This window comes from Abramis brama (genome assembly GCF_963993115.1).
Source record: "Abramis brama genome assembly, chromosome: 8".
NCBI classification, from domain to species: Eukaryota; Metazoa; Chordata; class Actinopteri; order Cypriniformes; family Leuciscidae; genus Abramis; species Abramis brama.
This window is the reverse complement of record NC_139970.1, coordinates 42175945-42191127: the sequence shown is the minus strand read 5'-3', so window position 1 is coordinate 42191127 and position 15183 is coordinate 42175945. Positions and strand designations below refer to the sequence as shown.

Genomic DNA, 15183 nt, shown 5'->3' with positions numbered 1-15183 from the left:
AAAACAATTCGAAATAGTTTTTCAGTGCTGTTATATTTTCAGTAACAAATTAGCACCAAATACATTTAATGAGAACATGCAAGAATTCAAAACATTCCTTTAATTTCCTATTAATTATAATGCATGCATTGAAGTATAAGCGTATATTGAAATGATCTATAAGTTATTTTGAATCATGTTGCTCAAACTAAAATTGCAGCAGTGAACAAAAAGAGCAGAATCTGCAGTAAATATTGCCGTGTGTAACTGTTATAAACATATATTTAACAAACATACAACATATAGTGTAGAATGTAACGTCAACAGACGTTTGAACACATCTCTGAAGTACGGCTATATGGATGAGATTTATGTTTGTGAAGTTATAATTTTCCAAAGCTGAATGAAAAGGGAAAGGAATCAGCCGGTCCTGAAGTGTCCTGTGTGGATGAGCTCTTCTGAGGGCTCTCCATCCCGAACGAGAAGGAGAACTCCTCCTGACGACTCTCGGCTTCATCAAACAGGAAACCTTGGAGAGAAACAACAGCATCAACTCTAGACTCTTGACTTATGTATATAGAACCATTTAGGCTAAATATAATTTATAATTTGGAATCATTTTTTTGTTTTTAAATGAAGTCTCTTGCTCATCAAGGCTGCATTTACTTTATTAAAACTACAGTAATATCGTGAAATATTTATTACAGTTTAAAGTAACCGTATTCTATGTTGAACATATTGTACAATGTCATTTATTCCTGTGATCAAAGCTGAATTTTCAGCATTTCTTTAATTTTTTCAAGAATTCAGCAAGGATGCATTAAATTGATCAAAATATTTCTGTTTTACATAAATGCTGTTCTTTTGAACTTTCTATTCATCAAAAAATATTTCACATATAATCACATTTAATTATCAAGGTTCCCACAAAAAGCGTTGATGTTGAAAATTCAGCTTTGATCACAGGAATAAATTACATTTTACTGTATATTCACATAGAAAAACGTTATTTTGAATTATAATATTGACAATGACTGTTTTTACTGTATTTTTGATATTCATAATAAATGACTTCTTTGAAAAAAACGTAATTATTCCAAACTTTTGACAGGTAGTGTAGATATTACTCATGAATCATACTTCACCTGAGAACTTGGGTGCTGATCCTGGTGACTTCTGTTCCCAGAAATACAAAATCAGCTTTCAAACATTTCAAACATTCAGCCATTAAACACAAACATTTCTCCAGAAATACCTTTTCGCTGAAATAGGAGCTTGTGAAGTTAAATGGAGATGCCTACAACACACACACACACACAAATTAAATGATGAAACTCTTTAATGAAACAATGCACGTGTGAGTCTTCCAGCTTCTGAAGTTCACCTCTTCTGCTGCCGATCCCACGTCGAAGTCGCAGCCCAGCTTGGAGAACGCAGGTGTGTTTGGACCAGACATCATGGAGAAGACGAAAGCTGGCGACTTGGTGTCCGAGATCTCCTGTCGTCCAGGTGAGCATCTGGGACTGTTGCTGTTAACAGATCGAACAGTAATCAAAATAGTTCTATTAAAACGTGTTTACTTTCTGATACATGTCCCTGCTCTTGTGAATGATGCATCATCAGAGCATGTTAAAGCAAATAAAATCAAGATTAAACATTGCCTCTAAATCCTTTTTGGTTGACATTCACAATCCCTGCACTTAAAGACTAGTTTAGAAGACACTTAATATTCAGTAATATTACTAATTTGACTGCACTGACACTATTGGATGAGAACAAAACTTGAAGTGAATTGAGCTGAATAATGACACTAGCCGCGTTTCCATTACCCTTCAAATTGCGCAAATTGAAATTGCAAATTGAAAATACGCCCAATGGAAACACGTCAGTTTCGCAGAAACTCCCATTCATCGCAAAAATAGTTTTACGCTCGCATGAGGTGGTTTTTCAGGCAATTCAAAAAGAAATATTTCGCAAAACTGCAATGGAAACAGTTTTTGCGCATTTCCAGGTCAGCTGACGTAGATGACGCGGTGTGTTTGGACAGAATACGAGACAGTTCTTTATTAAATTCATAAAAGACAAAAGAATTACAGGAATACTGGATTCTAAACCTCAAAGAAATGCCACAATCAAGACCTCGAAGCAGAAATGAGGGAGAAACACCCAGAAACACCTCATATGAGCTGCTCACAGTATAAGGGTCTGTCCTTACCATTAATGATTGGATAACACACATACGTCTCCTTCCATTAATAATAATAATGTGATATATATAAACCTACCAACGTCCGTCACCATGATTTTTGGAATGGCTTATCATGAGAGGAAAAAATGGCGTTTAGTTGCGTAACATCGGTTAATGGAAACGCTGTCATTTCGAAATAGTTTTTTATCGATATTTAGAAGAAAAAAAACACAATTTTTTTGGTGCAAATCTGTAATGAAAACGCGGCTAGTGTTGTCTTCTGTAGAGCTGTTTATGGCTGAATTGAACTTGTTTCATAATTGATTAACTTTACAGTTATTGAACTGAATTGAGCTGAATAATGACACTTGTCTTTTTAGAGCTGCTTTACAGCAGAATTTGTCTCATATTTGATTCTGTTATTTTTCTGTTTATTTCTGTGAAGCTGCTTTGAAACAATCTGTACTGTATAAAGCGCAATAGAAATAAAGCTGACTTGAGTTGTGCACCACAATTTAGGTGTATCCCTGAAAAATGCATGAAGAAAAGTAGGTTGCAAATGTTGTTTCATGTTGACTTTAGACTAATGTAAGTGACAGACGGCAGCATATAGAGGTGCAGTGCGCTCCATCATGAACACTGAGGTCAGGTCGTACTTTAAGGAGAAGGTCGGGGTGGTCGGTGTGGCTTTAATTCTAGCCGGTGAGGGAGGAGGGCAGACGGCACCCTCAGTCACTGTGTCCTCATGAGTTTCTGCTGTGGTCGCCTCCAAACTATCTTTCTCCTCCTCCTTCTCCTCCTCCTCCTCTTCTGATATTTCCACCATGAGCTCAAAAGCACATGACACATTCACATTCCCCTGCTGCATTCATCCAAACAGAAATTATAAGAATACATACAGTACACTTCCGGTCAAAAGTCATGTATTTGAAAGAAGTCTCTTACAGCAAAAACTTTTCAGCATCTTTACTCCAGTCTTCAGTGTCACATGATCCTTCAGAAATCATTCTGATATGATGATTTGCTGCTCAAGAAACATTTCTGATTATCAATGTTGAAAACTACTTTATTTTATGGAATACTGTGATACAATACAATTTAAAAGTTTTTTTTTAAAAGAAATTAATACTTTTATTCAGCAAAGATGCATCAACTTGATCAAAAGTGACAGTAAAGACATCATGTGATTTCTATTTCAAATAAAATTTCTTTTGAACTTTCTATTCATCAAAGAATTGTGAAAAAAAGGATCACGGTTTCCCATGAAAACATTAAGCCGTTTTCAACACTAATAATAAGAACCATAATTAATAATTGAGGAGCTAGCATATTAGAATGATTTCTGAAGGATCATGTGACACTGAAGACTAGAGTAATGATGCTGAAAATGTAAAAAATTACATGAATAGATGTGATCTATGAATAGAACAGACTTCTTTCAAAAATATAAAAATAACTTAATTATTACAAACATGACCGGTGGGGAATATTTTAATAATTTAAAACAAGTTGTCTGTATTTCAACTATACCGGTTCATTCACGTTCACTGACTGACTCTGATCGCCTTCTTGCATTTGATCTATAATGAAAGGAAAACTCGATTGTGATCAATAAATCTGTGTGCTTATTGTGGTTTATCTTGTGATGCTTTCAAAATATTAATATTATGCTGGTGTTTACCTTCTACAGTTTCTCTCTTTGTCCATACGCTGGGGGCAAATGTGTCCATTTGAGATTCACTTTCTGCAGGTTTAACCTTACTCGCCTCAGAAGGATCTTCAGCAGCCATGCGCTCATCTGCGTATTCTTCAGGCCTCTAAAAGTTACAGAACTCACAATAACTTTTCTCAAGTATTAAATAGAAGCAAACCATTTTGAATATTTTTTTTTTCTCCCAATTAATGTAGATGGAGCTGTGCATGCAGTTTCAGGACAACAGCTGAAGTACCTGCGTTATGGGCTCTTGATGAGGGACCATTTCATCAAACGACTCGCTTTCAGTTTGTAGGCCGTCATTGTCTAGACACTTACTATTTTCATAGCGATTTCAGAAAAAAGTTAATTAGACGAATGCAACAAACCTCTGATAAAAACAAAACAAATCTGCTGTAAAGATAAAATACCTGTCAGCCCCATCAGTGACTGGCTCCTCCTCACCTGTCAAAAAAGTGTTGAATGAATAGTTTTATTCTTTTAAACTTTATTTCTGTTGTTTGGAACAACATGATTTTTTTTTTTTTTTGAATGAACCGTTACTTTAAGGACAGAGTTACCTAGAGCTGCTGTCAGTTCTCTCTCCTTCTCCATTATTTGTTCTTCTATTCCTCTCATTCTCCTTTCGATTTCCTCATTCTCAGCTTGAGCCTTCAGCAGTTTTTGAGCTTGTGAGCTCTGACAGTATCGATCCTTATACTGCTGAAACACACTCCTGTAGCTCTCGATTCTCTCCTGGAACATTTTCCTTCAAAGACCAAACATCTTTAGCCTTATAAAGCCTACTGTATCATGTTTGATACGTGAATTTCTTCTAAGGCCTCAACATGATCAGAACTTTACTGAAAAACATGTCGCACACAATCGACTACATGCCTATAGTTTATGTTTTTAGCAAGTAAAAGGCCTTTTAGTATAATTGTGAAAACGTTAATCTTCAGGTCGTGCTTCATGTGTCTTTTTGCTGGTTTTTATAAAGTAAACATAAGAAAAACTTTTTATTCCGTTAGTAATATTTCAAAATGAACACTAACTGGACTGAATCAACTTAAGGAAGTATAAAATATGATCCATCAGGCTTTTGAGGAACATTTAATTTTCTGTCAATCATCATTGTATTGCATTATTATGTTTTGAAATATAGATCTTTGATCATAAATCATCTTAGATATATTATTGGGTAAAAAACTGATATGTATATGCATTTTATATAAGTAGTCTATTATACTGTTATAAAGATCTCATTGATTTGCATTACAAGCTATCAGAATTTAATTTAATTTAATTTTTGCTCAGTTTGGACCTCTGAATAACATTGAGATGTTTTTCCTCCTTGAGTATGAGATCCATATTCCAACTATATCAAACTATGAGTCATAAAAGCCTGGTGTGTCAAATATCTTTTTTTTATAGATTTTTTTCTCTCTAAATGTTTAATAAACTGTTCTAGTTTTTAATAGATTTTTCCTATGTCAGGGTTAAGTTCATTCAAGCGCAACACTACAGTGGCGGAGAGAGCTCAATGCGCTGCAACTGAAGAAAACACATACAAATAGAAAAAACACCAGCAAATTAAGAAAACATCTTCATCAGTTTGACAACACATGTGCCACACACAATGCAACCAAATACAGAAACAGTATTTGGTTGCGTTGTGAGTATTTGCAGCTTGTTTCTGTATTTGTTGTGTTGTGAGTATTTGAAGCGTGTTTCTGTATTTGGTTGCGTTGTGAGTATTTGAAGCGTGTTTCTGTATTTGGTTGCGTTGTGAGTATTTGTTGTGTTGTGAGTATTTGCAGCGTGTTTCTGTATTTGTTGTGTTGTGAGTATTTGTTGTGTTGTATTTGAGGCGTGTTTCTGTATTTGGTTGCGTTGTGAGTATTTGTTGTGTCGTGAGTACTTGAAGCGTGTTTCTGTATTTGGTTGCGTTGTGAGTATTTGTTGTGTTGTGAGTATTTGAAGCGTGTTTCTGTATTTGTTGTGTTGTGAGTATTTGAAGCGTGTTTCTGTATTTGGTTGCGTTGTGAGTATTTGTTGTGTTGTGAGTATTTGCAGCGTGTTTCTGTATTTGTTGTGTTGTAAGTATTTGTTGTGTTGTATTTGAGGCGTGTTTCTGTATTTGGTTGCGTTGTGAGTATTTGTTGTGTTGTGAGTACTTGAAGCGTGTTTCTGTATTTGTTGTGTTGTGAGTATTTGTTGTGTTTTGAGTATTTGAAGCGTGTTTCTGTATTTGGTTGCGTTGTGAGTATTTGTTGTGTTTTGAGTATTTGAAGCGAGTTTCTGTATTTGGTTGCGTTGTGAGTATTTGTTGTGTTGTGAGTATTTAAAGCGTGTTTCTGTATTTGTTGTGTTGTGAGTATTTGTTGTGTTGTGAGTATTTGAAGCATGTTTCTGTATTTGGTTGCGTTGTGAGTATTTGAAGCGTGTTTCTGTATTTGTTATGTTGTGAGTATTTGAAGCATGTTTCTGTATTTGGTTGCGTTGTGAGTATTTGAAGTGTGTTTCTGTATTTGTTGTGTTGTGAGTATTTGAAGCATGTTTCTGTATTTGGTTGCGTTGTGAGTATTTGAAGCGTGTCTCTGTATTTGTTGTGTTGTGAGTATTTGAAGCATGTTTCTGTATTTGTTGTGTTGTGAGTATTTGAAGCATGTTTCTGTATTTGGTTGCGTTGTGAGTATTTGTTGTGTTGTGAGTATTTGAAGCGTGTTTCTGTATTTGGTTGCGTTGTGAGTATTTGTTGTGTTGTGAGTATTTACAGCTCATTTCTGTATTTGGTTGCGGTGTGAGTATTTGGAGCACATGTGTTGTCAAACTAATGAAGATGTTTTCTTAATTTACTGGTGTTTTTAGCGCAATTTTCCACCGGACAAAATTGCGATTGTTAACTCATGATTTCTGTTCTGTCTGTGCGCACCAATCTTGCACTTCTATCTACTCCTCAACCAGACCACCTAGAGACTTCGGGTTTTCGGCATTATGTTAAGGAAGGTCTAATCTCGGGAACGCACAAAAAAAATCCAGGAAAAGATTTACTATCTCTTAGTGTTGTGATCCCATGAGGTCAGAAAATTGCGCTAAAACACTCAACGAGTTTTTATTACTTGTTTCTAGTCGCATGTGTCTTGTTGAGCTCTCTCCGTCACCGTACAACACCGTGATGGTACTTCATGTTGAACCTACATGTCTTGCTTATAGCTGTTCTGTCTCTTCTCTAGCTCAGCTTCCAGTGTCTTTTCATACTGAAGCAGCAGATTTCCTGTTCTCTGTTGACTGATAACAGAACAAAATATTCATATTAAACTATATTATGCTAAGTTTGAGATTGGAAAATAAAAATATTGTCAGTCACACTTTGCCATACTTTTTTGTGTTTTCTTTGATAAACTTCCCAGTGTTTTGTTTTTGCTGGATCTCCTCATCGAGTTTGCTGATGGTAAGTTGTGTTGTCTTAATGTAATCCTTCTTTTCCTGAATGTTGGACTCACAAACTAAAAACAAAACAGACAGAACATTTGATGAAAACAAACTATTATTATTATTATTATTATTATTATTATATGTGTGTTTGTGATTAGGGGAGCTTTTTTGTCCAAGGCTTATCCAATGTTTTCAGTGAGATGTTCCTAAAAACTTACTTTGTATTTGTTGTTTAAGGTCATTATTCCTCTGAGCAAGTTCTCGAGTCTCTATACCTGTCGTAGATAAAACAGTATAAAGTACATATCAAGTTAAAATTGTCAAAGAACCGGTATGTAAAAAAAATAAAAAGATTTAATGAAGCGAACTCATCACCTAACTGAAGCAGCAGGTTGTCCAGTTGATTTCCCGTCTGCTCCTCCATTCAAACCCGATAAAAACACACACAGGTCTTTAAAATACCACAAATATCACGTAAATAGACCTATTTTCCAGTCTTGATATATTATATAACTCAAATATGGAATTGAAAGGCGAATATTGTGCGTATATACGGAGCTCGAGCGCGTCAGTTAAAACGTCCGTTGCTGCACGAGATTCTGAATTTCATGTGTGATGACGACATACAGTCTATGCGACATACTCGCGAATCAGATCAGTTTCAAATAAATGTAATAATAAATATAAAAAAATTATTAAATAAGTTAATTTGGTTAGCCTGGCGTGAGACAAGTCGTTACTTGTTTTCTGAATAAATAATGAAACAGATTTAACCATGTGCAATCAAAGTTTTTAATAATGATATCATATTGAAATAAATGCAGACGTACACACAAATACACGCAATTTAAAAATAATATTTAGAAAAAAATACTGATTGTAATAATAAATGCTAGCAGTACAAACGATTTTCCGGTGAAATACTACTACGTTTATTGCTACATTTATTATTACAATCAGTATTTTTTGTGTGTACGTCTGCATATAGTTCAAATATTTTATCTATTTTATTTATTATTTACAGTGGATCAATTTTATTTACTCTCATCAATTTTATTTACAGTGGATTTGGCTGGAGGAGGGACTTCGATTTATCGTCGTCTGATTGGGCGTTCCAGAGTTAATGGGCGGGACTTGTGTACATTGTGGCCCAGGCGCATCTGTATGGCGGCTGCTGTTGGACATTTAACCAAGCTAAACACTTCATCGTAAGAGTTTTCACAGCGGTTCTTTCATGCATGTGCATCTGGTAGGTGCGAATAAGGTTATGAATTAAGCAGGATCTTCTTGTGTTTGTGAATAAGACGCTTCTTACAGTAGATCAGGGTGTGATTATTAAAACCAGAGCGGATAAGCTGAGACAAAAACAGCCTCCGCCTGACGCTCAGGCATTACAATACACTGATTTAAAATAAACCGCTATCTCAATGGGATTAAAAATGAAGGATTTTTAGTTTTAGACGCTATTTTATTAAAACACAATCCTATGATTGACAGTGCGATTCCGTTGTCTCCTGTATGTCTTTGTTTCTCTGACAATAGAGCTGATTGAGACCCAGCTCGCTGACGGAAGGGTGTTGTTTCCAACAAAAACATATATATTTCAGTGTTATTTTAGTATTATTTATATACTATTTTAGCAATTATTAATATTTTAAATTAGCTTTAATTTTTATATTTTCGTTTTAGTTTAAGTTTGTCTTTTTGTCATGTGCTTTTGTAATTTTTTATCAGTTTTTCTATTCAGATTTAATTTATTTTTACTTCAGTTTTAGTAATTTTAGAAGTTATTTTATTCCAGTTTCTAATTTTTATATTTTATTGTACTTTATTTTATTGCTGTCAAATCGATTATTCACATCTAACATAAAAGTTTGTGTGTGAGTGTGTGTGTGTGTGTGTGTGTGTGTATATATATATACATTAACAAACTTTTTATGTTCATATCGATCAAATCGGTGCGATTAATCAGCTTTATTTTTGTGCTGTTATTAACTAAAATGAAAAATATTTTTTTTGTTAACTGAAAAAAGTAGTTCTGTCAAATTGATTAATCGTGATTAATCACATCTAACATAAAAGTTTGTGTGTCACACATATATCACACATATATTATATATTTACAAACTTTTATGTTAGTTGCAATTAATCACGATTAATCGATTTGACAGAACTACTTTTTTCAATTAACAAAAACTTATTTTTCATTTTAGTTAACAATAACAACACTGGTACATGTTCACTGTTATTGTTCAGGAAAATCAATAAAAGTTTTAATACACCTTCACCCCTACCGGATATTACACTGTGAATACATTTATAACATTTTGAAAAATTTGACAACTTGCCCCAACTTGACAAGGCTTGTCTTTTATAAACTTACTTACATTACCTTTTAGTTCAAATGAGACTAAATAATGTAATTTTTCCCATTTGATTGAATGCATGCCAACTGTGCATCATGATGTTCTCTCTTTCTCACAGGCTTATCGTGTGTGAATGGAGTAAATAGCCTTTTCATATTCTCTCTTAAGTTGTAGCTCTTCTCAAAGCTTGTGAGACAGTAAACCGGAGCATGGAGCAGCTGGAGTCTGTTCGATCTGAGGTCTCGGATGGGCAGATGGATGTAGGAATCAGTGGGACCAGCACTCGACGGAAAAGGAGAAAGCGAGAACACCGGCCGGAGTCCATCATCGTCTACCGCTCGGATCCAGAGGGAGCCGCTGGTGAAGAGCATGGAGCAGATAGTGAAGCTGGAGAGAGGAACTCTGAAGAAGGGGCTACATTTCTCAACAACCCCAGCAGTGAAGGTGAAGCATGCTATCTCTCTTTCCTGGGAAAAAAAAGGATTTGGACACATAAGCCACATTTTAAAGTGCAGGAATGTCTTCCCATTATTAAACAAAATATCAAAGGGAAGCTTAAAAATCAACAAACATATTGTTCAAAATGAAGATAAAAAGTATCATGACACTTTGTGGTTATAAATAGGTAATGTAATGAACTACACCTACACCAGTTTGGGGTTAGTATGATTTATTAAACATTTTTAAATAATACTTTTATTGAGAGAGGATGCATTGATTAAAAGTGATGATTTCTATTTCAAGTGAATGCTGTTCTTTTGAAACTTTTCATCAAATAATCGTGATGAAAAAATGTATCACGGTTTACACAAAAATGTGCACAAATGTTTTCAACATTGATGATAATAATAATAATAATAATAATAATAAATGTTTCTTGAGCATCAAATCATCATATTAGAATGATTTCTGAAGGATCATGTGACACTGAAGACTGGAGTAAAATACCACATGCTGAAAATTCAGCTTTGATCACAGGAATAAATTACACTTTACTATATATTCACATAGAAAACACTTATTTAAAATTATAATAATATTTCACAATATTTCTGCTTTTTTTGATCAAATAAATGCAGCTTTGATGAGCAGAAGAGACTTTTTTTCAAAAACATTAATGATTCTTACCAACCCACTAACATTTTGTGCCTTATCCTAACCAAAACTTTTTATTTTTGCAGTTTAGTTTCAATAAATCGGTGCATTCTGATGCAAAAAACAAAACAAAAATGTGTCAAAAAGAGCATGGAAAAAACACTTTTTCTTATTAACAATCTTACAAAATAAATTTTAAAAGTAACATAATTAGCCACTCACTTTCAGAACCATACATGGCCTTCTGTCATTTGTTAAAAGTTGCTGAAAAGTTGAAATTGCTAAAAGTGAAGGTACGTTTTTCATCGAACAGCGACAAAATGCTATTTCTTCATAAGAGGATGAAGTTTTGAGTTCAGAAAGTTACTAAAGAAGTTGTGTTTTCAACTATTTTATCTTAAAAGGTCAAGAAATATTTGATTCCTCATTTAAGTTGCATTTATATTTCTACAGCGCTTTATACAATACAGCTTGTTTCAAAGCAGCTTCACAGTAATAAACAGGAAAATTAATTATGAAACAAGCTGATTTCAGCACTACAGAAGACAATCGTGTCATTATTCAGCTCAATTCAGTTCAGTGTTGATTCAGTTCAGTTCAATAAGTGTTGATGTTGCAAACTTAAGTTATTTTTCAGCTCAGTTCAGCTCCAATTGTGTTCTCATCTGATATAGTGTCAGACTCAGCGCAGTTAAATCAATAATATACTGAATATTAATTGTCCTATAATAGCAAATGCATTAGACAGAATGCATTCGGTCTCATTGTAAATTAAATGTCTTGACCTCCTTAGGCTGGGCTGTGCCTCCAGACAGTCGCTACGTGACGCTCACAGGGACCATCACGCGTGGAAAGAAGAAAGGTCAGATGGTGGACATTCACGTGACGCTCACGGAGAGAGAGTTGCGTGAGATGGCGAGGTCAAAGGAGCGGCTGGATGCCGAATGCGACGCTCGAGACGGATCGAGTCGCTCGTGTGGATTCGGCGTGTCTCAGGGTCCTCACGTCGTCCTGTGGAGTCTCTCCTGTGCTCCCGTAGTCTTCGTCCTGTCCTTCATCACCTCGTTCTACTACGGGACTCTCACGTGGTACAATATTTTCCTGGTGTACAACGAGGAACGGACGTTCTGCCACAAAATCACGGTGTGCCCCTTCCTCATCATCTTCTATCCGGTGCTCATCGTGACGCTGTCTCTGTCGCTGGCTCTTTACTCGGCCGTGGTGCAGGTGTCCTGGGCTTTCAGCGAGTGGTGGACGTCCGTCAGGGATTTAGAGAAGGGGTTCTGCGGGTGGGCTTGTGGGAAGCTCGGTTTAGAGGACTGTTCACCATACAGCATAGTCGAGCTGCTGGACTCGGACACAATCTCTGGGAGTCTGCAGGGAAAGTCGCTGCAAACATCCTCGGTGTGAATAGATTTTCTCAGCTGGTTATCGGTCCTGTTTACTGGCACTTGGCGAGTGTTATGCCCTGTTTACACCTGGTATTAAGATGCGTTTTGATCGATCGGATCACAAGTGGACAGGTCTAGATACAGGTGTAAAATGGGTTTAAAACGTTTTGAGCTTGTCCACTTTTGACCACTTCCAGAGGTTGTTAAAAACTCCTGGGAAACAAACCCATGACCTTGGCATTGCAAGCGCCAACGCTCTATTGTTTGAGCTACAGGAAAGCTGTTTTGGGATTGTTTTCATAGGATTGCAAATGTATTCGAACAGCCACAAAAGACTTAATGCGTACACATTATGGGAAGCTCACTTGCCAGACACGTTTTAAACTTTGTCGGCTCAAGACCCAAGTTTGGTTTGAAGCAAGCGGCAACCTTCCTGTCTCTCTTGAATCCAACACGGAAGTGACTTAAACTGCAATTCATCGACTGGCCACTAGAGACAGGCTCCAAAAGAGATTCAATCCCATAAACCCCCATGTTAAAATGCCCAACTTTACAGCAGAAAAAACTATGTTTACAGCCTGGTGCAAAAAGTGGTTTTGGTCTATATAGCTAATTCTGCCCTTCATGACGACTGTGAGGGGGGTGAATTGTTTTATAACTCATCCGTTTAAATTATATTAAGCCTTAAAGGTAGTTGAAAACACATTCGACTAGATTGCTTTCACTGGATTGCAAATGTGTTTAAACAGCCACCAATGACTCTCCTCCTAATCTCCACCTACTGACCTAATGCCTGAACATTATGGGAAGAGCACTAGCCAGACGGGATTTAAACTTTGTCGGCTGGAGACCCAAGTTTGGTTTGAAGACGAAAAACATACCAAGCACAATGTTCTCTCACCATTCCTGATTTCTAGCACTCACAGGGCTCAGCGTGATCCTGTTTATTGCCACTTGGCGAGTATTAATTTAGGATCCTGGGCCAAACTTTTGTTTTGTTTTTCTTATAGCTTATATCTTAGGGTGTGTTCACACTAGTAGCTCAGTTCTATTGGTTTTTTGGGTAACTTAGCTCCTATAATGAGAAGAACCAGGTATCCTTGAGCATTCTGTGCATTTAAGGGTCACATCTTGTGACATCACGTCCTGTTTTTGGTTAATTTAGATGTCTTTGCATTCATATTACAGTCGAACCGCAGCCAAGTTCGTTTTAATCGAACCAAACCTGCCAAGTGTGAACACACCCTCAGCTGTTGTTTTTTATGAAACCGTGTTTTCATACTGTATGTCAGACTTTCAAACTTTCTTAAAGATGTGTATTTAAAATATTTATTCTTTTCTGTTTTATTGTATTTATTTGGGTAATACTTTACAATAAGGTCCTATTAGTTAATGCATTAACTAACGAACAATACAGTACTTATTAATCTTTATTAACGTTACTTAATAACAACAATACATCTACTCATTGTTGACTCAGAACCATTAAATATTAACAATACAACTATTGATTTTAAAAATCTATTAGTAAATATTGAAAGCTTTAGAAGTATTTTTCATTGTTATTTCATGTTAACGAATGGAACCTTATTGTAAAGTGTTACCATTTATTTTAACAGTTTGCATGTTTTATTTTAATTAAAAATGTTTTTCTGTACATCAGAAGGGTTAAGGAAAGAACAGCGGAGTACATGCTTTTCATAACCTCCTGTAAAACTAAGCCATATATATATGCAATTAAACTGATTATTTGTGAGATTGTGAGAGCCCTGCATACTAAGTAGTTTTAATTTGCTTACTAACGACGAATCCCGAAGAGAATTTATGTGCAGAACATTGTGTGTGTGTGTGTGTGTTTATGATTATATATGGGGCAGACAGTTATTCCAAAAAATATGTTCATAACCAGTTCTTTGGCTTCAAAAGAACATTTTAAATAATTTCAAATCAAATGCATTATGAGAAATGTGTGTTACTTTTAACATGTGTTTGGTTAGTTAAGAATTTTGTGTAAACTTTTTGTATTTTTTCCTTTGTTTCTGACTTTGCACTTTCATTGTGCAGTAATGCTCAGAAGAGACAATAAAAGTCATATTCCTGTATTTTCATGTCAGGTTTGTGTGTCTGTTGTGATCTACAAAACAAAAAATGTTGAAAATCCTTTGCAGAATTTATAACTTAGGAATTTTACAGATGAAATTGCCTGAAGAAAAAAAAGTATTGTAGGAAAGTAATACTAAAAAAAATTTTTTTTTTTCCCTTGCTCACCAGGTTTAACTCTCTGTTGTATGCATTAGTGATGAAGGAAAATATATTTTGATGTTTCTTTTTTCTTCACAACAAGAACGTAATCATTTACTAACTTTTTTAATGTTTAAAAACAGTTTGTAATCCAAAGGCCTTTTTTGTATGCAAGCAAACAATTTACCTTTGTTAAACTCATAGGCCTGGTTTCACAGACAGGGTTTAGATTAAGCCAGGTGTAGGCTTTTAAATATATTTTACGTACCTTAGAAAGAAAAGAAAAAAAACAATAACACCAATGTAGAAGCATCAACTCTACTTCTACAGCTTAAACTTGGCATAAACTGTAAACTTGTCCGTCAAATCGTATTTGTTGATTGAATGTTGTAATGTTGATCTATAAACATGATGCATTTGGTGAAATCACATAGGCTACATCAAAAACAATCACACCCAATTTCAAAAGGCTACATGCATGACATTGCATGTCTATCCAGCCATGTGATTTGCCCTGCGGATACTGTAATGTTCATGTTATGACTGGATATATGAATGTAGTTTGACCCACATAGAACATGCTTCATCTAGTATAAGATGAAGCTTCAAACAGATATATTCAGTATTCAAGCATACTGATTACTCCAATGTTTTGCATAATCCCCGAGCGCTTCTCTTACAGGTTGAGGTATTTTTTTTACAGTCTATGGTTGAGGTAAACAATCGTTTACTCGAAGTTTAAAACTGTGTTTTAAATTATATCTAATATAATTAATTATATATATATATTTA

At 35.3% G+C, this 15183-nt stretch overlaps 2 protein-coding genes across 4 annotated transcripts; one reads left to right on the top strand and one right to left on the bottom strand.

The window, feature by feature from the left end:
- Positions 1-211: 211 nt before the first annotated feature.
- Positions 212-7850, bottom strand: LOC311088365 (uncharacterized protein). The gene is made up of 14 exons (XM_084122404.1): positions 7674-7850; positions 7517-7573; positions 7243-7369; positions 7062-7151; positions 4442-4629; positions 4292-4325; positions 4117-4198; positions 3849-3984; positions 3698-3747; positions 2824-3029; positions 1364-1508; positions 1235-1276; positions 1125-1155; positions 212-508 (listed from the first exon to the last, which is right to left on the bottom strand). The coding sequence occupies exons 1-14, from the start codon at positions 7720-7722 to the stop codon at positions 363-365; spliced, it is 1383 nt and encodes a 460-aa protein (XP_083978530.1). The 5' UTR covers positions 7723-7850; the 3' UTR covers positions 212-362.
- Positions 7851-8424: 574 nt separating this feature from the next.
- On the top strand, positions 8425-14246 carry tmem169b (transmembrane protein 169b). Of its 3 annotated transcripts, none has more exons than XM_084123235.1 (3): positions 8425-8547; positions 9833-10108; positions 11553-14246. In XM_084123235.1, the coding sequence occupies exons 2-3, from the start codon at positions 9874-9876 to the stop codon at positions 12167-12169; spliced, it is 852 nt and encodes a 283-aa protein (XP_083979361.1). In that variant the 5' UTR covers positions 8425-8547; positions 9833-9873; the 3' UTR covers positions 12170-14246. The 3 variants fall into 3 exon arrangements, with proteins under 3 accessions (XP_083979361.1, XP_083979362.1, XP_083979363.1); XM_084123236.1 differs by having other exon boundaries at positions 8432-8506; XM_084123237.1 differs by having other exon boundaries at positions 8481-8547; positions 9783-10108.
- Positions 14247-15183: the final 937 nt, after the last annotated feature.